At 33.5% G+C, this 26490-nt stretch overlaps 2 protein-coding genes across 4 annotated transcripts in view; one reads left to right on the forward strand and one right to left on the reverse strand.

Annotated features, from left to right (window-relative positions):
• Window positions 1–9395, forward strand: part of LOC111001504 (rho guanine nucleotide exchange factor 11) — a 114179-nt gene extending 104784 nt beyond the window's left edge. For all 3 annotated transcript variants that reach the window (XM_045631408.1, XM_045631410.1, XM_045631409.1), the window contains 18 exons: window positions 53–156; window positions 248–364; window positions 664–905; window positions 1285–1469; window positions 1691–1867; window positions 2221–2368; window positions 2846–2958; window positions 3145–3258; window positions 3866–3957; window positions 4247–4490; window positions 5125–5264; window positions 5693–5833; window positions 6247–6330; window positions 6790–6921; window positions 7281–7436; window positions 7916–8095; window positions 8391–8449; window positions 8546–9395. In XM_045631408.1, coding sequence (XP_045487364.1) covers window positions 53–156; window positions 248–364; window positions 664–905; window positions 1285–1469; window positions 1691–1867; window positions 2221–2368; window positions 2846–2958; window positions 3145–3258; window positions 3866–3957; window positions 4247–4490; window positions 5125–5264; window positions 5693–5833; window positions 6247–6330; window positions 6790–6921; window positions 7281–7436; window positions 7916–8095; window positions 8391–8449; window positions 8546–8569 — 2452 coding nt within the window. In that variant the 3' untranslated portion in view covers window positions 8570–9395. The remainder of the gene's footprint in view (window positions 1–52; window positions 157–247; window positions 365–663; window positions 906–1284; window positions 1470–1690; window positions 1868–2220; window positions 2369–2845; window positions 2959–3144; window positions 3259–3865; window positions 3958–4246; window positions 4491–5124; window positions 5265–5692; window positions 5834–6246; window positions 6331–6789; window positions 6922–7280; window positions 7437–7915; window positions 8096–8390; window positions 8450–8545) is intronic.
• Window positions 9396–10564: 1169 nt separating this feature from the next.
• Window positions 10565–20174, reverse strand: LOC111001505 (putative serine protease K12H4.7). Its single transcript, XM_022271430.2, has 11 exons — window positions 20075–20174; window positions 19674–19825; window positions 19263–19447; window positions 15378–15488; window positions 14602–14735; window positions 14096–14234; window positions 13637–13785; window positions 12915–13037; window positions 11846–11978; window positions 11207–11401; window positions 10565–10769 (listed from the first exon to the last, which is right to left on the reverse strand). The coding sequence occupies exons 1-11, from the start codon at window positions 20076–20078 to the stop codon at window positions 10604–10606; spliced, it is 1491 nt and encodes a 496-aa protein (XP_022127122.2). The 5' UTR covers window positions 20079–20174; the 3' UTR covers window positions 10565–10603.
• Window positions 20175–26490: the final 6316 nt, after the last annotated feature.

The following is a 26490-nucleotide window of genomic DNA, read 5'->3' on the forward strand; positions in this document are numbered from 1 at the left end:
ACAAACAAAAATATTCTATGCACTGTGTAAGTTTTATGCGTGTATGTTACAGTGACCTGGAACCAGGAGCGGGAACAGCGCCTTCGGGTAGTTCCAGCAGTTCCAGCTTATCATCTCGGAGTAACGAGAGTAGCTCTGTTGCGGCTGAACAACAAGGTAAAGATACTTTGTACATTCAATTACATAACAAATCCGAAAAGTAATAAACAGTTTATACATAGGTTTCTTATGAATTTTGAACCTTTAGATTGGTCAGATGAAGAAGAGCCCCTGGCAGCACAATGGTCGGACAGTCTGCCGCCAGGCGTACGAGACACCATAGTGCTAAGTGCTAGGCTACGCAAGCGACAAGAAGTTATACATGGTAAGAAAACCTGGCAACGCTCCGTATTTGTGAAAACATTTCCATCTGCTTTTGACTTGTTCAAAACTCGTAAATTATTTACATGCATTAATTTTGGCATATTTATTGATTTGCTCTTGAGATTGAATAACTTTTGAGTGAACGCAGAACTTATTTGATGTCGATTCTTTTACCGGGGAAGAGAACGAAGCATTCAATTTTGAACTGGCTGTATAAGTCGAGGCTAATGAACATCATGTTTTATACATGGTTAATTCTATACTAAATTGACATATTTTAAGATACATTTTATTTTACAGAATTGATTGTCTCTGAAGCATCTCACGTGCGTTGGCTTAAAGTGCTTGGCGGTGATTTCCTGAGGCCCTTAGAGCGACAGGCCAATCTTCTAGCTCCTGAAGAGTTGAGAGCGCTATTCCCAAACTTGCCCAGTGTTAAAGAACGCCACTTAAGACTGTACTCAGAATTGAGGACTGTACGAAACGAGGCGCCCAATCACGTTGTACAAATACGGCCCGTTGCTGATGCTATGCTTAATACGGTACGTTATTATATAGTAAATCATACAAGATTTAGGGTAAACATTGGGGCAAGGGGTATTGATCAAATAATCAATTGAATACATAAAGACAAGTACCATAGTATGTATGTTGTTTTAAATAATAATTAGTATTTGTATATACGGAACGCATAGGCAATGTGTAAAACACGCCTGCATTATTCGACAATCATCGATATATCTGGTTTGCAAGCCTATTCATATGTGGCGGATTTTTGTAATTTCTGTAACTAATTGTAAGACTAATTATAGCAAATAAATGATTTGATTTGAATTTGAATTTTGAAATTTGATTAATTCAAAACAAGTTAAACTAATTTAAATTTTTATTTATTAATAAACTGTTTTATTTTTTTTTCAGCTGGGAGAAGCCGGCTACTCCTCGTGCCTGGCTAAATTTTGTCGGGGGCAGCGTATGGCGCTTGAAGCATTGCGGGAGCGCCGGCGTAAGAATAAAGAATTACACCAGTTTTTGGCTGGAAGGGAACAATTGCCTCGCTGTGGTAGGCTGCAGTTGAGGGATTTGCTTGCCTGTGTTTGGCAGAGGTATGGTTTCATCCAAGTCCTTTGTTCAAATGAAACCTTTAAATATATCAAAAATAGAAAAAATATATAAATACTACAAATTAAACAAGAAAGACAAAGAAGAGACTGGGATATGCACGTTCAGGAATTCCTAGAAAATTTAATTCTTAAATTTGAACAACTTCTATAAGTTATTTACAGGTGGGATATGAATCAGTTGACAAATATATAATCTCTTTCAGGTTGACGAAATACCAACTACTGCTAGAAGGTATCCTTAAGACAGTGACAGAAGATCAAAGTGAAGATGACCCAGAGAGCGAAGAAGATATAGCTCAGCTTCGCAAAGCTTTGAACACGGCTAAAGATGTATTGCATAGTGTTGATACTGCTATACGGACCTCGGAGAATGAGCATAGGTTTGTTATTAAATTAGTTATAATTTAACGTCTACTGATTTAGAATTCCGGTGTGACAATAATTATAACGTATCAAATTTTCACCATGACTTTATTCTCAAGAAAAGTTACGCCAGAATACATATATCATAGAAAATACGTTTTTATTTACACTTAATTGCTCTAAAAACAATACATTGTCCAAAGGTCATACTTGAAAAAGTAAATATAATAACAGTAGCAACTCCGATTTAATAAAAATCTGACACATGACATTTGAAGTCAAATTAACATCTGTCAAATTTTCGTAGTATTTGGAACGTTTCGTCTCTGTGTAATTGTAGTCTTCGTAATAAAATTATTAACAATTCCAGATTGAGAACAATTCAAAGTAAGCTGGAAGTGCGAGCTCCCATGACTCCCGAGTGGGAGGAGCTACGTCGCCTGGAGTTGCCTCATCACTCGCTTCGTATAGAGGGGGAGTTACTTGTGCGCACTGACACTAAAAAGATGACCGTTCTTGTGAGTAAAGTTTTTGAATTGAAACTTCTTTAGGCGCATGAGGGTAAATTTTTAACGGAATATCACGAAGATGTGCAGCGTTTTTGTCGAAGAAAAGAGAGAGAGCGATTGAGAGAGTGAGAAAGGAAGATAGAGAAAATATCAACGCTATTGGTTGATGTATTCGGTTAATAGTTACATATTAGATGGCAATTCTGACGCATAACTTGTGCAGTATAATTAGATTTTTTTATATTATCATTAGCACGTATACAACGTGTAATATAATGTGCAAACATTGAGAAATATAGATATACAAATACATGGAGTGATCATATATTGGTACATGATCATCTATTGGGACTTTTACATTTGTAATGATTAATATACAAATAAGTCACTTCTGACATGTGTATTTGTACGCTTGCACTTTTCTTTATAAAACAAGGCCACCTTACCTGTATACCTCTGATTTTTTATTTTCATTTAATATTTCAGGCACTGATGCTGGATGATAGCCTGGTTCTCCTACAGCGTGAAGCTGACAGGTTTTTATTGAAGCCCATAGCGCATCCCTCGCAGAATACAATGCTGTCACCGCTTATCAAGTGGTTAGTTGGTTTCTGGTTTAAATTCAAAATATTTAATATAATTGTTATACAGAAGTGATTTCATCTTTTCAAACAAAGATATTGATTTCAAAAATTGTCTCATTTGATACCTACATTTTAGTTCAAATTGATTAAATTAATAAAGTTAGATATTGATTCTCAGTTAATCTAAGTTTTAATTAACAGGGATAAAGTTCTTTTCCGTCCGAACGCTGCCATGAGAAATACATTCTTCCTCATGAACATCAACGGCTTTCAAATGCATGAGCTGTCCACCAACACTGCAGCCGAATATTCTACGTGAGTTTTTTTTCAAATTTAATGCATAACTCTATTGTTCGTGCCTGGTTCCTCATATTTTGCTAGTAATTTTTTCTGTGATCGACACGGTGCCAGTATACAAGAATTTTGTAGGAATTTTTCATATGAGTCCACGTTTCAAAATTTTATTCAAAATCATTTTGGTAAAACAATGTACACTTCAGCATGTTATTAAAAATATACATATTAAATACCAAATGCTTCGAATTTTACATTAACTGCAAGTTCTCAAATCAAGCCTTCTCCTTTCAATCGCCAAGTTTTTGGTTTTACACGATATTTGTAAGGAGCTGTAACCATTACACCATGTTCTACGTGACATCTTAAGTATTAATAAATAATAATTAATTAGTAAATAATAATTTAAAAAAGTCCTCAATCAGCAGTAGGCATGGTGAAATAGGAGTACGCACTTACATTCACGTGAGAACAACACGCGATATTTATTTGATAAAAATAATAATATTTACTTAAGCACTGTACTATGTTTACTTGAAAAATAATAGTAACGTCAAATGATGTCGGCGGAGATTAGATAAAATTTGATTTATATATATATATATATATATATATTCATTTATTTCAGATGGGTGAGACTGATACAAGAATCGCGTTTGGCTGAAACTAAACCCACACTTACGTCTACACATCAACACACGAGATCCACTGATGACTCTGGTTAGAATCTTTTATATACAAAAACAATTTTTTTATTCTTTAGGCACCGGTGCTTTTGCTGGGTGAAATACAAGAAAGCAAGAATTTTGAGCCAGTCTTTAAAATTTTCTTTCGGATTAATAAATGTCTTTAACAAATAGTTTTACGGGTAACTCCAAATACATATATATATATATATATATGTATTTGGACTTACCCGTATATTCAATGTAATTTTATTATATAGTTCTTTTTTAACACTTCCTTACGTTTTTAGGGACAAAATAAATAACGATGAAATGTGTTATAGGAATAAACGTATCGAGAAATCCGTCTGATGCATCCGAGAAGTCGGCGTCTAGCGCTCCACCAGACGATACCTGTGACAGCGACCGCGATGTGCGGGACAAGGACAAGGAGAGAGAGAAAGAGACGAATGATAGAGCCTCCGCGGAGCCAGAAAGAGAGAAAGCTTCGTTAGAGCGAGAAGAGAAAACTGAACGGTTGAATAGATCTGTATCTGTTGAGACGGACAATGCGGAAGATAAACACAGGTTTGTACAGTTTTTTAGTCAAGAAATTTTGTTTTGATAAAAAATATTTGGAATAATTTTACAACTCAGTTATATAAAAGTAAAGAAAATTTATATTTACGATACATGGCTGCAACAATTATTTTAGCAAAGGTATGAAAGACTGTAATAAATATTGATTATTGCGAGGGTTCGTTTCATCATCATCATCATAGAAAATATGGTTGAAATAAATTTTATTTAAGCGCTTTAAAGAAAAGATTTCTTTACTGTTTAGAAAAAAAGTAAATCTAGAGTATGTTCGGTGGTGTTAAATGGATATTCAAATAAATGAAACTCTTTGTTAAAAGATATATATATATATATATTATATATACATATAAAAGCTGGGTGTCGACTGGGAACATTTATTACAAATTTGACGTTTTTATTATCTACATGTGTAAGTTGACATTTGGTTCGCGCTTCTAATTATTATCTACCCAGTTGCCACAAATAAAAGCCATATTAAAAAAAAAATTAACTAAAATGTATATATGTAACATCACTACTATGAGGTAAAATAACTCTCGTAAAGAGTATTTTTATAAAATCTATAAAATTTAGCAGATTATGGTTGATAATTAAAACCTGGCTAATTTATGTCTTTCTTCAGAAGGCGACCAACAGTGGGGCGTATAACGACGCATGTGTGTGATCCAGAAAGTGAAGTTGCGTTGGTAGAGGGCGGGGCTGTGACCGTACGTCCGCCTCTTAGCGACGTACTCACTGCTCAGAGAGTCTTGTCTCACACAGGTAATAAAGGGATTGAAAACCTTGTGTTTTATGATATATTAATTATATATATTTTAAAAAATGCTTTTTACAGTACATACAAAATGATAGTGATAAAAATAATGAAGTTGATAAAATGCTATTCAAGTATCAATGGTAGTCAACTTCCGAATATTTACTAACTTTACATTTGTTAAAACAGAAATTACAGCCTTAAGGTACTACTCAGCATATCTTAACTACGAATTGTTGTTTTTCGTATAGCAAAGAAAACTATCAAATTAATATTAAGGAAATTAATCAAATTTTTAAGAGGCAGTGCTATAAATAACGATTATTATCTATTTTAAGCTTTATTTATTTCTTTTTTATTTTTTTTATTATCAAAAGATGTGATGGTATACTATTGAATGGCCCACATTTAACTAATTATAAACTATTTATTTAAGAACGTCTCCGACGCCTTGACGAGGCGATATCCCAAGCATTACAAGCGAAAAGTGCGGTAATAGCCGAGTTGTTAGGCGTTCCTCCCGAAAGCTACAGCCACATGGCGGAACTTGCCGTTGCGGAAACAATGGGACAAGTCGGTAAGGAAAATATTGTAATTAGGTATTTATCTTAAGGTTAAAAAGGGGGTTAAAGGTAAAGATTATGGGCGGCGGTATCACTTAACATCAGGTGAGCCTCCTGCCCGTTTGTCCCCTGCTCTATAAAAAAACCTTTTGTTTGTCAACATATTACATAATCTTTATTTCGAGTGTTTACCAGCTTGTTATGTAAAAGTAAAAACCATCAAATGTCTTATAAAGCATGACTTATAAACTATTAAGACATGTTAAATTAACAATTCATACAGTTTTTTATAAATATTTTTTAGATAATTCGACGACTATGTGGTCGTTAATGTAAATATTTCTTTTAACAACTTTTTATATGACCTTTATTATTTAATACAGTTTAATCATCTTTAGAGTTTTATCTAATAATTTAACCTTTCTAGACTTATGTGGAGACCTTCGTCCTAACGATGTATCAAATGGTGAACCGGACGTTCATCAACTGCTGTTGGCTGCGCAAGCACAAGGTAATTTCATTTTCTATTTCTTTATATTGCTATGTACGGTTTTTGTGACTGTATAATTCATAATCAGATGCATTCTTTTCTTTAGATATTTTCGTTCGATTATCCGTACTTGGGTACAAACAAAATCAATTTTTTCTTCGAAATTTAATAGTCGAGTTATTTAAAATGTATTCTAAAGACTGGACTAAAATAGCTTTTAAAGGTCTTTAGATTTCGAATGTGTGTCGTTGGTTGTGTTGAATATCAAAAAATCTATCAGGATAAGAAAATCTTGCGTAAAAAAACGGCGAAATGACTTGGACTTACTTTTTTTTCTTATAATACAGTATATGATAAGAAAAAACGATGCACAGATATACCACGTCCACAGTGTACTTCGAGAGCAACACTATACTTGCTCTACTCCAAATTAAAAGGAATTCACACTTGCCTTAAAAAAAGGATTTATAAAATTTACAGCGAATCAACTGACCGAAGCGCTAAGCAGTGCGCTGTCCCTGAGTGAGACGAGTGCGGTGCGCGCGCGCAGCGGACGATGCGACTCATGTCGGAGTAGGACATTGCGACCTTCCGCCACGCCCCGTAATGATGGTAAATATTTTTATTACCGTCCTAGCCTCCAGTAGAGCATAAGTACCGCTTATTATTTTTGCTTGCTCCCTGGCGAGTTCGCTGATCAAATTTACCCTTAAAATTATAATTCACCGTAGGGCGTTGTCAATGTCTAAATAGTTAATCATAGTCTATTCCTTATATACATGTACTTGTAATGGAATAATAGAAATTGAAAAATCTGACATGTCAAAAAATGATAGTTGTCAGAATTCTACAGAATGAAAATCAGAGTATAGTGAGTTCACATAAGTAAGATTAAAGCTATGTATATATGTATGTAGCTTAAGTTGTTTCGGGACGTAACGATTCGTGAAATGACCTAGTCAATATTTCAGAATCGGCAGACAACTGGACGCTGGTAGAAGACTCTCGACCGGGTGACGCGTCACATCTCTCTGAGATGGCCCCAACTCAGTCGGTCGATCAGTCGTTCGACTTGTTGACTGATGTTGACAACCAATTGCGGGAGCCTACCGTTGATGCGGCTTTTGGTGAGTTTTATATTAGTCCAAGATCCTAGAGCGTTCTGGCATAACTTATTTCAAAATAAGTAAACTTCATTAATTTTTTGTCGAGCTTTAAAGCGTCTGCCAAAAGCTCTGGTCCATATATATATAAAATTCAGCCATACAAATTTAAGTTAGATAACTCATATTTTTAGTTACCTTTCTCACCTGGTACCTGCCCAGATGTCACAGGGCAAGCTCCATAAGTAGGCAGGTATTTAAAGTATACTAGACGTTACTAATTCGTGAAGGTTTCATCCATGTGAAAATAAGTTATGTCAGAACGCTCTGGGATCTTACTCTATATTTTCTACATTATGTTTGCATTTTATATAAATAACATATTATATACATAGCCAATCATCCCTTCCAAAGCGGCACAATTTTTTCATGTCCTACACTACTACTAGTGCATCGAGGTGCTTAAAAAAAGTGCCACAAAATATATGAACAAATAATTACAGCGGAAGAAATAAGCGCAACGGGTGAAACCCAATTGGCTCGGAACTTAGTGGGCGTGGCTTGCGGTCTACAGGCGTCTCTCGGGCGGCTGGTGGCTGCCCTTCCAGCACTGCAACAAGATCGTGCCTCCTTAAGATCAAGCCTCGCGGCTGCAAGGGAACGGGCTGAGAGGCTCGCTCATGGTACTTTGTTTTAATGTTTTAGCGACTATCCTTTCTCTGCAGCATTATTTATTTGGATTATGTCTAAACTATTTTTAGAAATTATTTCTGGATTCACATCTTTCGACTATTGTTATTTGTTTAATTTCAGGTTACATCGTAAATAAAAATATCTAGAGTGATATTTTTCTCTCATACTTGACATAGATCTGCTAATTTTAACCAAAAATATTGTTTTAAGTAACTAAAAAAATTTAGTTAAAATTTTTGAGGCATGATATTTTTATATTTCTATAATAGCGTACATATATTTCAGATAAAAAAGTCAGTGAAGACAAGACGTTTCCAAATGATAATGTGGACCATTCAATACAGGTGTGTAATCAACCAAATAAAAAGAAAATAAATATGATTTATATTTGAAAGTTATCAATGAGAAACGTGTTTTAAATATAATTTTTCTTTTTCCAGGACCAACCCAGTAACGGAGGCTGATCTCATCTGGCGAATTAACTAAATTGACTTTCGACCAAAAAGCTGGTCTTTTGACTTTGTGCAACGCCATCTCTCGGCCAATTCCATCAAAATCCCAACGGGTTGAATCGATCGCCGATATCGAGTAAAGCGATTCGAAATTGTATATTTTGTAATAATTTTTTTTCTGTTACCTTTTTCTGTAAGTAGTATTAAAAATTTATTTTATTCCATACGTAAATTGTGATCACTTGTATAGAGAAAATCAATATTTCTGTCTCGCAAATTTTAAGTTATGTAATGTAAATAAATCTTTAATTTTATTTGACAGCCACGTGTATATTTTATCGAAAAGTATTATTGGACAATACAAAATCATTTTGATCGTAAGCAGCTTCTGTCTGATTTTTTCAGTAGGTTTTTTATATGTGTTTAAAATTTAAATTCAATTATACTATGTTAAGAATTTTTTTATTGATTTTGGTTGTTCGTAAAAGTTTTTGCACAGATTCAGCTATTTTTATCACTAAGCATTTTTTGGTAAATTACATTTCCGATATATATTAAAATAGTACTTTAATGTTAAAAGTAAGCGGCTGTTATTCCACGAATAAAACTTTGTTACGTCGGTAGTAGTTAAGAGAAAATGCCCACGAGATACCTTTAATGCCATATTCTGATACTAATGTCCAAACCGATCAAAATACGCATTTTTTCATATAAACGTCAATATACCCACTTTTTAGGAATACTAGAAATAAAAAAAACTATTTTATATTGTAAAGTATATGCTTTAAATATTACATTTAATAAATCTTTACAATTAACAAGTACCCACATTTTTTTGACTTGACGTTTTTTGTTTAATGTGTATTTTCCATTATTACCATATACGCTGTTTCATTTTGCGATTATATATTCTGAAATTTAATACAATTGAATGAATATTTTTGGTAATATTTCTCTGAAAAAACTGAAACAGCATATAGGAAATATATGTAAGGTGATAATAAGTGTCTAACGATAGCCATAGAGTTGTAACATAATATGTATGTACAAGAGAAATATTATATGTTTTGTACCTTAGGCTAGTTATACACCAAAAACCATCCAATTTTCGACACTTTATAGCTCGGCGCACATTTCTTTTCCGATACATGTTTGGGAGTGCCGCTAGATGGCGCTGAACTTAAAAACCATAATCACCATAGAAATTACTATTACTTGATTTATAATATAATAATAAAGATTTTTGACAGTTTTGATGACGAGAATGTGCGCCCTGTTTGCTTTATCTATTGGGCTTTTGTAAAACATTTTGTAAACTCGAATATATATCTTAAATGTTTATTCTTGATTTAGCGCAGATTGAGTAGCCTTTTGTATTAAAATTACGACAATTTCTTCATTTACAGAATTGTTAGGTGGTATCTGAATCCATTAAAGTGCTCAGTCTGCGTTGACTCTTAAAGGGTGCCGTGTAGGAATCATTATTAATCATTCCTTAATATTGTTAGTTTTTATATATTTATTGAAAATGTTTCGATTTCTTATAGATGCTTCTATCTGTTTAGCTTGAATATAATCTGTGGTATAGTTGCCTACACGCACCGCTTCGATGTTACAAATATAATTATGTATTAATTAGTCGTATCAATAAATACATACCGTTAAACTATTTATGTGTTTTTTATTTAAAACTGTTGCTTTTTATGATTCCACTGGGTCATGATAGATTTCTTTTTAAATTTTATTTCGGGGATTCTTATAACTTTGACATACAGTATGAACAAAATAATACAAAATGCCGCCAACGCCAACGCGAGCCCTCTGGAATTAAAGGTGTCCATGGGTGGCGTTACCATTTAACATCAGATAAGCCTGACCGTTTGCTTCCTGTTAAATAAAATCACAGGAAACTGACTTACGATAGTTAAACCAAATAATGTGCTTTCTGGCAAATACATAATACACGTAGACGTCATCTTGAAGTTTTAGCCTACACTAAACAAAATACAAAATTAAACATTTATTTCAAAATGGTTATGAGTAAAATTACAAAATTAATGCTATAACGGATAGCAATAACACTATCGGAGTAACTACAGAGACATGCGCGGACGCAACTGTTGTACGTGATCCTGTCATGTGATACGCCATGTATTCAATTACTGCTAATTTTACATCTCTTATTTCCTCAGTTTCACTGTTCGCCATGGGCCTGAAAAACAAGTCATGAAATTATATTTCAATCTCCTAAAGATGTATGGAAAGGACCCTCTGGTAAAGTGGGGAATACAAACTTATTTAGTAAAACCTTTAGTACATAAAAGTAATACATAATATCGATATACAATTCTTTTTCTACTCGTGCAAGAATATAATGGGAAAATTAATAGTAATGGAACAAGTACATAAATCTTATATATTTATAATATATTATATATTTATAATATATACATGATTCCAATCGTAAATCACAACGACAGAGGGTCGATGTTTGTGTGGTCTGAATTATACCTTAAGAAAAGATCAACTAATCGAAAGAGGCTTTAGTATGCTAGTGGACTCTAATTTACGGGTTATTATAACATTTCTAGAAAGGCGTTTGTAAGTGTTTTCCTTAAGATAAGTGTAAATAAAATGCAACAATCTTACATCACTGTCCTGCAATGCGATACATCAGGTACAAAGTAGACAGGTGACAATGGAGTGCTGTGGGTTACGTTAGGGCCCATGGGCCTCCATGGGTCAATCCCACCAGTGACAGACACCACATAGTCTGGCAAAGTTCTTCCACCGAAGAAGAGATTGGTACGTCCTATGCCCGATCGGAGAAGACTTTCGTTTACACTGTGAAGTAAGTAAAAATATAAGGTATGAAGCGTTCTATTGAGTACTTGTAATAATTAAAATATTTATTTAGTAGCAAATACCTACTGAATTCCATAGTGAACTATTTTTATAGTGGTTAAGAGATTTAGATATTGCAAAATTACATAACGCCTATGATTTAAGCTTAACATTCCTATTTATTACATACCAACGTTTTTTTACAATATATAAACTTCATTTTTTTTGAAAAGTATGGGACGAAATCGATGCTTTTTTCATTAGATTGATTTTTTCACACTGTATATTATATACTCCATGTGTATTTAATAATATGAATTTAATAAATTACAATCGCGCTGTCATTTTGAAGAGTTACAGTGCGCTTTGAATGAGTAAATATATTACATTGTTATTTATTGCGGGATTTAATAAAATATGATGCTTACTGTCCGATCGACTCACTTGTTTGAGAAGAAATCCTTACACATCTGATGGAAGTATTCTAATGGCACAGTCTGCAGGAAAGGCTGTCTGTCGCTACTCGTCGTCTGATACCATCCGTACTCAACACAGGTCTGATAAGTCCACAGGCGCACTGCATAAAAATATCGTAAACATCAAGAATAATAAATAATGAACATGCTTTTAATGTATTTGGATAGTTTACATGTGAGCTTCCGGAAAATGTTCATAACAAAATAATAGACATAAGTAAGAGTTTAAATTGTCTGCTAATTCGATTTTCAATCATTTTATAATTTACTACGCAAACACGTAGCAAAGTAACATAGTCTAGTTAGTGACGTATGCTAATTGGCCGGCTGCTGTAGCATGTGAGCGCTGACACTAGTTTATTGTAGCATGTAGCCGACCATCTGATTGATTACTGCGACTCGTTCGCTTCACGCTTCTGAACACATACGGTAATAAAGTCTTATTCAGAATATCAGTGTATATTTACGAGAAGTTATAATCTAGTGGCAGGCACTACGTAGTAGGCTAGTAATAGGTTTATCAAAACATGTTTGTCGGTTTTTGGGGATAAATTAGTGGGTAAGGTAGTATGCCCACTAGTTTAAATAATATGTCACCAGTGGCGCTACAAGTATTCCTAACGTCTGGGCCTGAATCGAAATAATTTGTTTTATTTATGAAGGAAAATATTCCTCGCGATATTTTCCTTCACCGCACGAGCAAGTGTTACATAGGCACTTATTTTATATAAAAGAGTTATTGGATTTAAATTATGTTTGTACATAAACAATAGTACAATTCGATTGTTGAAATATATATATCATGTATATAAAACTAATCGAAAAGCAATCAATTCAGTTTGATTGTATGTATCGCATTGTATAGTGGTGCAATTAGTTTTCAATACATCAATGTACATACAACGCAATGCTTTAGTACAACTATTTGCAATTATAATATAGGCTAGCAGCCTCATGTAAATATTAAACATATGATTATTGTAAGCGTTCTGTTGAATCTTCGGCATCCAGTAAAATGATTATATTTAATTACTTACTAGTGGCATCTTTAGAGTCAAAGTCAGTGTTGCGGTGATTATCAACAACTACAGAGTACCGCGATTCAATACACCCCTCGTTCATACTATTTATCCAATTCGCTAATCGCTGCACAGGATCCGCTGTAAAACCAATGAATTAAAAAATCTTTATCCGTAATCTACACCGTGAAAGTAAATTAAAAAGTAATAATTATAGTGTAGCCACATCAAATAGAGAGTTGGACTCTTTTGCCTGTGAAGCATGGACTCTTAAAGAAGACTCAGACGCAGAAAGATTTTGAAATTTCGTTTTACCGTCGCATGCTTCGCAACAACTGGAGTCCTTCAACGAATCGAGACGACACGATAGTGCAAGAATGGACACAATTCAAGGCAAGAGACAGGTTGGTAGAAGGTTGGTTGAGGAAGTGGACCGGTAATACATCCTCCGAGAAGCTGTTTACTAGCGCAAGATTCAAGTTAACAGCCAACCTTTAGTCAAAAAGATATCTGAACGAGAGGAGAAGAAAGTCAAAAACTATTACACTTTCAGAACATTCAAAACTTTTTTATATTTTCTTTTCAAAACATGTGTTGGACATAAAACTTTTGTATAATGAAGCAAACGTGCTAATTGTTTTATCATTTATCTTTATGAATAAAATTATGAATAAATAAAGAAAATTTATTTACAATATCTTCAAACAGTAAATATAGCGTTATTTTAAAGATGATCTTACATTCAGTCGCTTCAGTGATGACTCCACAGGCTTTAGCAATGTCGCCCGGCATGGCATATTGGACTAGAACTGCAAACGTTTCCGTTATGCCGTACCAGAAAAATGTACTGCTATCTAACGTTGCGTTTGCTTGCAGGGGAGCACAGGTGCTGTAATAGAGTGATAGCTAGTTACGTTAGTTACGTGACCATGTTGGTATGCTGATCAATCCCTGCTAGTTCTGGACTTCATAGCTTTTACTTCAAGTATCTTCCCATACTCGAATGTCAGGAAGCGGATAAGGCTCTGTTATTACCGCATCCAGCCTATGGCAATTGTTGGTGGTGCATTGGCGTTTGAGTGAGTATAATAGCGAGTCCCAGATAGCCCTCTCGCACTAAGCAGTTGCAGCAGAGAATGGGCAATGCCTATCCCCAAGTTAAAAAAAGAGACCTGAGTATAAGCAACGGGGAAACTTACTTGAACATGGTAGAGATTTGCGCAGCTCCTTCAGTAGTATAAAGCATGTCCGTCATACGTGTAACAGCCTCTGAGATATTAGCCACGCACGCCTCACCACCTTGGTTGCGGAGCGCCTCAGTTATTACCTCTAAATATTCTGTAAAATTATTTCCTAGATTAGTGCCTATAATGACTGAAGCTGGGAGCATAATATTTATCAAAGAATGAGTAATGACGTTTACTTTACAAAGCCTTAAAGGATTCTTAAGCGCTAAAATATCCTATTATATAATATTGAATGGGATTTAATTTTATTTGTTACGGTACATTGATTTGAATGATACAATTTTCAAGAATATTCAGGAAATATTGCCAAAAAGTTACCCAGTTGGATATTAACACGTCGAGGACTACGTTCGCGTCGATGGATTTACAATTCCGAAAAAATCGATAAACAACTAAATTTTCAATGCTATTCCGTATTGTTATGTCATGGGATACTCAGTATAACAATTTATTTTTACCTGGGAAGTCCTCTTGCGCATGCAATGGTCCACTATCGGAGAAGGCGACATTAACAAGATGTGGATAAGCCACACGCATCCAGGTCGCCATTGTGCCAGCGTATGAACACCCCACTAGACCTACTGACGCGTTCCTGAGAAAATATGTGCATCTATTTATGTACTTTTATCTGGAATTTAATATAATTCAATGAACCTGAAACAAAAATCTTTTACTAAATGCTGGTTTTAGTTGCATTTTGCATGTTAAACTCAGCTTATATATATACATAGTGTTTAAAATTATGATTCCATATTTTGATTGCAGTGAAACTTGCGCAAATAAAATATAAATAGTTTATTATAGTAAATGACAATGTTGTCAAATATAGCGTATTTCGCCTTAGTATTCGCCCCTTTTATATTTATTTTGAAAGGAGTAACTTTGGGTCGAATAACTTCGATTCATATGATTTTCTATCTATTCTATCTTTTCTATATATTCGGTTATTCTATTCCATAGTATGTACAAAATGTTAAAATTTAAAAAGGTAATTCTGGTTTGATTTAGGTTGAGTACTTAGTTAGTCCCTATTGGTTATTAAAAATTTACATTTACTAAAAATTGACGTCACTCAGAACAGACTTTTAAGACGAGTGAATATATGTATTTTTTCCATGAGCGTTTCTATAAGAATATAAATTAATTACTATTATTTGTGAAGAATAAACATATACTTAAAATAAACATATAAATAAATATATTATTAAAACAATATAATATCAATTATTCATACCTGAATCTTCCATTTTCAAAGTCTTCGCTTTTCACGTGTTGTATGAATTCAGCAAGATCGCCGAGCGCCTGATCCACGTTCAAAAAACGCAGGTTTGTTAGGCTTGTGTCTCTGAAATTTGTTTTAAATAAAAATGTTTTATCCTATATAGACTAGCAGTTGTATTCATAAAATGAAAGGCTTAATTTTAATTAAAGCTCTAATATTAAATTAAATTATTCCTTAATGTTTAAATAACGTCTTAAGACTTTAGTATCCACATTACATTGAGACAGTTTAAAAGAAAACTGTACTAATAATGCTTGACAGATACGTGATCAGCTCTATGGTACACGTATTAATTTAAAGTCAATGAGTTGAACATGCGAATATAACGAATGGCAAGTTCGAAAACACGACCTCTGAGAAAAGGGTCATCGCATCAATCCACTAGGTTAACACATCTCAAAATATATAATAATAATTTAGTTTATTACGTAGTGGTAGTGGTTAGTTTGCAATATGTAGCAACTTCATGAATCATAGGTCACTCGGTCAGCTAAATTAATTAAACCTAATTCGTATAATATAAAGGTCATATGTAAAGTCTTAATTTGCCTTCTCAGCTGAAAATCTAATATTTAAAACCTTGCAAATCCGGTACAAATTATACACAATCGCAAGTAAATTAAAAAGTTCGATAAGTTTGTCGAGAAGCCTTTGCATATATTATTTTAATTTATGTTAATCAGAAATAAGATAAACCTGTTTTATTCGTTAAAAATAGCTTATATAGAAATATAGTTCTATATATATTATTATAGTAACTAATCAATTTGAGAAAATATTCGATAACTTAGTTTTATAGTTGATGGTTTGGAGAGTGATTGTTCTATACCAGGAAGATAATAGTTCGAATATGTTATATATTTTGAACTCGTAATGCGTTAAATTCATTGTCCAAGGCAATAATTCATAGACATCAGACAGTCCCTATCGGTCGTTACGGATGGTCTGGCGTCGAGCCATTCTGTCTGGCACGTGCGACTACCAACATACATACACGCTAATATTCTACAGGCTACAGTTAATTTAATTTTATAGCTTAGCAATCATGCAAAATCCTTATGTGCTCTAACAACTAAAATTAAAGGATTCTTAATAAGTAATGATAAGTATTGTTCCACATAGCGGTTTACTCATTGTCTACTAATTAATAATTGTAATCGTTAAAACTATAGAAAAGTACTTAGGGTTTTACCAATGACAAATGATACTCATTTCTTATCACATACAAATAACATATGAGACGGATTTGAATAAAATATCACTGGAAATTCTGACATGTCCGAAATTTCAAATTCTGTCAAAAGGCAGATTCGATTTTCAAAGGACTGAAACGCGGGAAGTAGTAAAATGCATTTAGCGTTATTACTGATTCCCGGGATAATACGCTTTAGTATAGGGATTAGGACGGACCAGCATTGCTCCCGGTCCTTCATGTATAGAAACATATCTGGTTCGTCAAGTAAGGCACTAAGGGTGAAACCTACTCACACGTTAGGAAAATATTGTCAGGAAACATACCTCGCGCACGCAATTACAAAGTTTTGTTAACAGACATCATTTACTATATATAAAACCTTGGGCTCGCGAATTAACCGGGGATTTCCATGGGCATTTGATTTTAGAAGATACCTGTGGAATCAGGACAATTTTTTTTAAATCCCTGTCTTTTTTGTCGGGGTTTTTTGAACAGCACAAGCGAGGTTATTAAAAATTCATTTCATGCTTGTGGTTAACCTCTGACAGGATAACTCCATCGAGGGTCGAAGTTTACTACTGAAATTGTCTATTGTAATCACAGTCATAGCTGGTTATAGGCAGTTATCGTGTAACACCGATAACCAATAGAGCTCCGCAGGGACGGTGTTAGGTCGTGATTTGGAATCCGCACCGACTAATTAACGTTTATAGCTCATAGTGTTCCGATGGAGGCTGCCATTACACCGAAACATCGAATAATTAAAAACTAGAGCAATCTCATTTGCCATGATCCTTTTATTTGAGGTTTAAAATAAAAGCATACTTTTCAAATAACTCGTAGACAGAGTGGAGTTTATAAATTTCCTTTTCGGAATTAATAATAATTATATCTACCTGCCCCAAGGATAGCACTCCGTCCAATATTTAAAAACAAAGCTTATTAAGCTGGTATTTACGTATTAAAAAACTATGGACAGTTGTTACGTATTTAAAATGATGATTTGATTGTAAATGATGACTTTTTCCAAAAGGATAAATAAATGGATCACCGACTCTGAAGATAAAGAAACATCATCTTATGACTGTGATTCATTGTAAGTCCAAACTAAAACTAAAATTTATCGCATAAATGCTAATTACAAACAAAACATCCGTCACATATAAGTACAATTAATGCATATGACTAATACATATAGTGATACATTCATACGATATTCATTTGAGTCATCAAGTCGTTAACCTTAATCGAAAGAGGTTGACAAGTATACAAGTCAAATATCTCTGTTATCTTAACGACAATAATATTCTCCGCCGATTCTGTCGCGGAAACATATCTGTATAAAGACTAGCCATGTAGCAGGTATTTTCGTGCACAAGAGTGTGTGTGTATAAATGTACCATAAGATCTATTTCCTATCAGATGTCGGTCACCACCACATCTCATCCAAGACACATTAAAATGTGAACCTTTTCAAACAATAATAGTGCCGTCCTTAAAACATGTGGACACGTAAAGCGAATTCAAATAATAATTCAGAATTTGGTTACAAAAACTACAATAAAATAAAATAGGAAGAAATTTACACTAAATTGCAATATATAATAAAGAAATAATTCATTTAATTGACACTTGATTTAGGAACAATAGTACTTTTTTTAATTCAGTGACGCACAGAGCATGTCATTTAATAATTATTTTCTACTTTGAAAATTTACTACAACAGGTAAGGAAATACCGATTTAGATGAATGCATTTGGGTTAAGAATGGAAGCGAAAGACGCGTTTAATTTGATTGTGTAGTTTAAGCAAAAATCTTCCAAGATTGTGAAGTTTTGATTTAGCGAAACAAGCTTTTTTTAGGGAACAGGAGGCAAACGGGCAGTTACATTGCCAGGAGGTTCGCAAGTTCGTTGCTCGCAAGCTGTGCTACAGAGAACGTTCTATCTTGTGAAATGGGAGTATAATATACTCTACAATGTGTACGGCAGCCTCGCAATCGTATTCTAAACGAGGGCGTTACACGGTTCGATTCCTGCTGCATTCATTTGCATAGTAGGAACAAGTGCGGCTTCGCTGTGATTATATTATTGATGATATCTAAATACTCATGTATGTTTCATGAAGTCAAAGTTAATGAATGGCATTCAACGATACGACAATTATAATTTGATTTACATTATTATGACAATTGATGCTGTGACACATATACAAAACTATACAAATAGTTATAACTTTGAAACCTGGACTTTTTTTGTTTGTCCGCTATGAACGCCCAAACTACTTAATCAATTTAAATCAAACTTGCACGCAAGTGCAGTTTGATCTAGCTTTAAAATTGGATAGCCTACATATATATAATTTTACTGTACGTGTGTGTCACTGAACTCCTCTGAAACGGCTGGACCGATTTGAATGATTTTCTTTTTATGCGTTTGGTTGGTTTAGATTAACGATTTAGCCTAGCATATGGCGCTGCAATCGGTACTTTCATACTTTGTTTAATATCCTAATCGCTTGCATATCTCAATCACGCAGGACAACGTCTATGGGGTCCGCTAGTAAATAATAAATTGTATAGGTACTTACATCATGATAAATAATACGGAGCCCTAACCCTTTAACTATAAATTCTAAATTACCTGAATGGTCTTGTTAGCCCATAGAAACGATGCTCAGTATAGAACAATCCACTGCCGGTTAAAGATGCAATCTCATAGGGCAATCCTGATGAAACCCATCCAGGGCTGATCTCCCATTCTCCCCCCACATATATTACTACGTTGCTATTAGTTGGTGCAGTATTTATACCGTTGTAGTAGTAACGCTGAAAGATTAATCCAATTATATCTCAAATTGGAGACAAAATCACGTTTTAAAAATTTGTCACCCACATATGTATGACGGTTTATTAAACTGGATGTATGATTAACTATTTATACAAGTATGTGATATGAAACAATCACTACAATCTTGAATTGTAGAGATATTGGAATTTATAAATATTTTATTTATTAAAAATTATCGCAAATGATTGAAAAACGAAAACATACCATTGGAAACTTATCAGTGTTGGAGGCATCAAAGTGGTTGAGTTTGACATCAAGCCATCGTTCTGGTACTTCATTACGTGAGGCCGATTCTGGTAGTGGAGGCTCCTTCATGTGCAGCCCCAGAACCGGTGACAGAAGGAACAGCAATAGCCCTGAAATTTATTTTTATATGAGGTTTTCGTCAAGTAAGAAGACTGGAAAAGGTTCCATTTGATTCAGCTATCACACCTTATAGTAAACTTTTTATATATCTAATCTTTAGACTAGAAATTAGAAGAATGTTCAAATGTGTACCTTGATTCTTTTAAGACATAGTAAGTGTTTGGTGATTATTATTTTTTAGATGATCAAGCCAGACATGACAATATTGGTAATATTTAAAAACATAAAATATAACTTACACATAATTAAACACGGTTAAAAACTACACTACTAAAACTAAATCGAATGTTATCATTGATAGGAATTAGGTAATTGATAATAACGCTAATCAGATTGATAAGCTATTGTTATGGAATAATATCGTCTGCGACAAAATAGGAATAAATTTATAATTCATAAATCGTTATATAAATACGTGTTATTCATATTTATTTCTCTTTACAAGAACTTGAAATATTTTCTTACGTAAAATGAAAAAAAAATGCAAAATAATTATTTGTTTTACATAATTGTATTGAAGCTGATACTACTGTCTCTGACACTGTTCGCAGAGTGAATTCACAGTAGCGACATTATCGGCATATTCTGTAAGGTATATATTTCTGTAAATAAATAATAAATTTTTAATGGTATTTTATATTCATTACGGATCGGAACCCGGGCTCCAATCGACGATAGTTTATTTAGCTAAGATATAGGAGATATAACAAGATAAATAAAATCATGTATGAAATGTAAAATATCTTAGCTAAACATCTTTTTTATACATATATGTATATCTTTTTTTAACATTAATTAAAATAAATAAAATTAACACATATTGTCTGTAGATATTACTTTATAGTATGTATATATAGTACGTATTTGATTCTGTGTATGTGTTATTCGCAGTTCAGACATATACATTTTGAATTCAATATACCCTACACCTTGTCAAGTCACGTCTACTATTAAGAAGCAATTTCCGTCTTTTGTTATTTTTCCTCTACATCCGATACATTGAAATGCCCACCGCGGTAATATCCTGCAAAACAATATGTTGAGACTTTAAAAGAAATCGTTTCTTGTATCGCCAAATGAACCCATCACACCAGAAAACCTAGTATTTGTGAGTTTTCTAGTATAATTTTAATAATTGTATCAAGTAGTTGTTGTTTATATAATTCAATAATATAGAATTAAAACAGCATTAAGTGTGTTTTATATTATTCTTTGGTAAATTTAGTGAGTTAGACAGTTAACTAGCAATTGTCTGACGTAGCGGCTACCGGTGAGTGGTGGAGTTAGTTGTGTAAAATGGTCACGTGCGCCGATATGATTCAAGTAAGGTGGGGAATTACGGAAAATGGATGAGGCGAAGATCTATTAATGAAATAATATAAGCTTAATAAAATATAAGCTTTTGACTAAAGCCTTAGCTCTGGGGATATATAAACTTTACAGTTTACAGTAAAATATCAATGAAATCCGGTAATTTTTTTTTTATAGAACAGGGGGCAAACGGGCAGGAGGCTCACCTGATGTTAAGTGATACAGCCGCCCATGGACACCCTCAATGCCAGAGGGCTCGCGAGTACGTTGCCGGCCTTTTAAGAATTGGTACGCTCTTTTCTTGAAGGACCCTAAGTCGACATACGACCCTAAAATATGACAGAACTGGGGATATATGTAATATTTTAAGTAATGACGGAAAGATGAGTAGACCATAGGATGTACACTTTGTATAATCCTGAAAGGTGTGTGTGGCTTCTGACATGTTCCTTTAACGGCTTTAACTAGGAGCTAAGCCTGTGAATATGGTGGATGTTCAATTGATTGTGCGAGATACTGTTATTCCTCACGCAACTTTGTTATTTAGCCTGCGTACCAAGTCCCCATAATAATGACTCCATGGTGAAAGGTTAAACGTTACCACCTCTTTGCAGTCCCAGACTGTGTCGCTGTACTTATTGTATTTAAATTAAACTTCTTTTAAAAATATAATCTCCATAATATATTTTACACAAAGTAAGGTTTCAATCCAATTATGGTCAGCGATGCTACATAAAGCTGACAGATATCTTATCAAATATTTCAGTTTTGAAAAGATTTAGTCGTTAATGAGTTGAGTACAACTTTTCACAATTTTCTACACAATGGAGTACTCCATTCACCAGAACAGAAATTATGAAGATACCGTATCTAGTGGATGAGATCCTTGTTGATGTCAGCACGTACTGCGGCGGGCAGCGATTGTTATATCGAGTCGGTGATTAAGCCTCTGATTCACTGCTGACTTTACACAACACCTGTCCAATTATTTTATTATATAATTGATGCAGTATATAGCGTATTATTACTTTAAACAGTTCAACAAGAATTCAAATTCAGACCACATATTTTAATTAAAGCCTATAAGTTTTATTCCGTCCAAGTATATGTAAAGCTTATGAATAAAAAGCACGTCGTTTAAAATTCTTTGAAGCATTGGGCGGACTGTTTTTGTTTTGTCCATGCATTGCTTTAAGGCAACCAGATTCTATTCCTACAAACAAACATGAATCATAAAATAGACCAAATAGTATTTTAAATTGAGAACTGAATTATATACTCTATATATGTATGCTTCTTTATAAACCAATTAAACTTCTAAACATCTTAGACTGATATACAAAGTGTATAAAAAATTATGCTTACAATGCATAGAGATATAGCTGAAACATTTAATTTACCTAAGTACTGTTACGTAATTAATTCATTATACACTAATAAGTTTAATGATTCATTATCACGTAAATCATTAATTGATTAATTCATTAATTAACACATCTAATGCAGACTTAAGTCTATTCCGGCGATACGCTATTATCCGCCTTCTCTTATTGGCGACGCTTAATTGGATGATTAGTTAAATTATAATCTTAAACACTATAAGATAATTAACTCACTTTTAATTATGTGATAATACCATATTGCGTAATAATAATCAACGATACTGTTGTTGTCCTGTATTTCAATGTCTTAAATTTTGAGTTTCAGTAAAAGACAAAAAAAATTATAAAGGTTTTTTTCATTATTACTTAGGCCTTTTAACGACTTCTGAATTGTTAACGCATTAAGTTAAATTAAAAGTACAAGTTAAAACGTGAGTTTACGTAACTTCGCTAGAGAAAGCAAGGAAGTGTAGTTTTTACGATAAACCAAATTGTTTGACTCCAGTTGTGCATATACCACATATTTTCATTCAATAGATAATAGACAAGACCAGTAGACAATAAGACTCATAAGCCATCATGTTCCTATCATCTCCATTGTATTAGTCGCCAGCAACATATACTAACATCTTAACATGTTTCAAAAAAGTTACATACTATTAATATTTATATCAGGTTATTATAATTCCGTCCTTTTCCATATTTATCCTGCAACTTAAGCATCAAAAATAGTTAATCAAGAAATATAGAGCTTCTCGCATTACATAAACCACTGCAGAGAACGTTGGAGAAGCGGAAGTGGCTGTGTAAATAGTTCGCAGTCGGTCAAATATATAATATAAATACATAGCTCGTCCTGCAGGTGTCAAGCGAAACGAAACAATAGTGAAACGTGCCTGCGTTTACAATTACTGCACTAGCTGCGATAAGAGTTGGTAGATTAATTCATTAGTTATTTTTGTCTTATTATAATGATAATAATTTGCAATTTTGTTATGCAATTAAATCAACTCCTTTGTTAGTACTAGCGTAAGCCGAAGAAAATATTTTGATAGATTTTTCAAATTGCAGACTATATAACAACCCCCCAATTTTGCACCTGAGTTCGCTCCAGTCATTACGCGCCTTTTCCAGTACCTGTACTCACTCGGAACTATTTCTAAGTGCTGACTATAATCGCTTTACTCCGTCCAGTTATCATACAATAGATATGACCACTATTCTCCAAATTGATGAAAACAATTTTAACAGCCAGCTACTCAGGTATCTAAAGGGCCACCAGCTGATAAGCGACTATCGTCATGGTCGCTCAGCCGACCTAACATATAGATGCGCGCAGGCAGTTGAGTCCATATGCAACATGCATTAGTAGCTGGATCGCTGTAACGCAACCTATATAAATTTACTCTGATATAAATGAGTTACAAATCTATTCTATGAATCTTCCTATATTTAAAATCAATTATTTCTCCTTTTTACCATGACTATAACCTTTTCATTGATCTGGAATGGATTTAGTCTGTTATTTTTGGTTAGTAAGTAGTGCCAAAAGCACTAATTGTTAAATCCAAGCAATTTAATCTAAAGTATTTTATTAATTTTGGTTTAAAGTAACCTCTGTCTTCTTTGTCTTGGACAAAGAATTCAGAATCTTCGATTGCGAACCATGTAGCGATGTAATTAGTTTTTATATTCTAACTAGATTCTACCTGCTACTGCAAATTACCTTGACGTATATTGCACGTACGTGTGTACGCTATATCTAAGAAATACAGTATTATTCATTTTCTCACGCTTAAGTATTTCTTTACAATTGCATTTTTGTTGCTTTCGTGTTTGCTGTGATTTGAACATGTTTCTCATTTTAATAATTGCTTTTTAATTACGAAACCTTCTAACTAATAGATACTTCACTTATACACTTCATAATTCACCCTGTTAACCTAACGAATTATATATATATGTTATGACATTATTTAAATATTTCATTCTGATTGTGTGTATTTATGCTTTATTATATCAGTTAGTTCGTTATTATTTAATTTGTGGTATGAAACTGTTTAAAACGCATACAGTCAAGAGCAGCGAATACAAAATAAATATATGAAATTAATATGTATTATAAAGAATAAAGAACAGGAGGCGAATAAGGCACTTTCTATATAGTGCTAACCGCCACGTGTTTTTCTCTGAATGATACGCTCTTTGCTTGAATGGCAGCTGGGTAGACAAAGAAGTAGTGCCCGGCGAAATTCCTTGAAAATCGTTTTGTTTAATGCGGCTAATTTGGAATAAATTATTAAATTTAAACCTTTATTGTTTCTAATATGTTTTCGTAGCGCTTGTAACAAAAATACTAGGCTCTAATAAAATAAACAATATAGAGTTTACCAAGGCCTTTTTCCCTCGTAAAGGGCACAATATAAATCAAGCGAATCCGAATGGCTTAGCTGGCTTATTTCTAAGCCGGCTCGTTTTAATTGAGTAAAGTGCTTCAAGAGTGGATGAAGTGGCTATAATATGGATATTATACAGCTGAAATGGTGGTATGTCCTATATTGCATGCATTAAAAATTAAAAACAAAATGAATTGAAAAAAAAATCAAGGGGCACATTCCGCTTTCTATACTGTATTAAATTTGTATAATTTACAATAACTTTGATGTTGATTTAACATTCTCTTGATCTGAGGAATACTTTGAACTCACAAACACTCACTCCGCTGGCTATTCGGAAAAAGTTCAGTCAAAGACTCCGAAACGAAAAACTGAGTAGCCTAGGTCAACATTATAGGGCAGTCGACTACGGGGCATCTTGAGCGCATGAAGCAATATCGGGCGATGAGGGAAGCTTAAGTGAGCTGGCCTAGTGATGAGACCAGTAGGTTGGTCTATGTACCAATGATTGTAACAGATATGATTATAACAGAGAATTTGAATCACTTTGTGTTTGTGTGCACACGTTATAGAGATTTTTATTGTGATAAAGGTGGAAACTGGGTTTTCAAGTGCGTGAAATGTGTATCTTATTGTATAGCTCAGACTCATGCAAACATGGAATTATTATACAAATAACTATTTTCTCATACTATCTGTGAGAAAATAATAAAGATACAAAGGTCATTATTCATAAGCTTTATGTGGTATAATTTCAACGTGAGGAATATTATATATTAAATCTTAATTATATGCATTATGTCAGTTTTACCACATATTCCAAATAGTATTATAGTTTTGAATTTACTGTACGTGACGATAGCGTCATAAAAAAACGTTTGCTAATTAGGACAATGCGCGTTCAAACGAGATTATAAAATGAAGATATCTGATTAAGACAGCGCTGGACTCTAGGATTTATTACTGCGGCAACTTCAGAATATAATTATCAGACATTTTTCTGTATGAAATATTAAGTTTCTTCATTACTCGTACATAAATATCATTAAAATTTAAGCATCTTTAGTATTGATGACATACATTTCTTTGAGTTTCACATATCACAATCGTTATCTGCCTTCATTTTTTTCACATTTATATTTTTCCAAACCTTAACAGAGTGGAGTGATGATTATGTCAGGCTTTTGATAGAAATTTAAGAAATATACCTACGTTTATAAAACTGGAAACTATGTTGTTGTTGTTTAACGAGAGGATTATTATTATGCCGACAGAATTATCGCTTCAACGAGTTTCCGATTCAAACAACGACGAGTTATTTAAATTATAAAATTTATTGTTAAATTTTATAAAACATTCTAGACTGAAGATAAACAGTTTAACAAAGTTCAAAACAAAGCTAAATTTGGGGATAAACCCTTCATATCAAACCCCAATTTAAATGGTAAATGCCTGACGGTCTCGGAATATTAACTACGTTGTAATTATTACTTAATCAAAAGGGTAAGGAACGCACGCGAAAACATCGATTTTTTTAAAAGTTGGAAAAACCGTGCATTCAATATA

This window comes from Pieris rapae, chromosome 15 (assembly GCF_905147795.1).
Source record: "Pieris rapae chromosome 15, ilPieRapa1.1, whole genome shotgun sequence".
Classification (NCBI taxonomy): Eukaryota; Metazoa; Arthropoda; class Insecta; order Lepidoptera; family Pieridae; genus Pieris; species Pieris rapae.

Coding starts and splice junctions, on each gene's coding strand:
- LOC111001505 (XM_022271430.2), bottom strand. Junction 13,786..14,095: donor CAAATCTCTACCATGTTCAA/GTAAGTTTCCCC, acceptor ACTCTATTACAG/CACCTGTGCTCCCCTGCAAG. Junction 11,979..12,914: donor TGACTCTAAAGATGCCACTA/GTAAGTAATTAA, acceptor ATTTTTATGCAG/TGCGCCTGTGGACTTATCAG.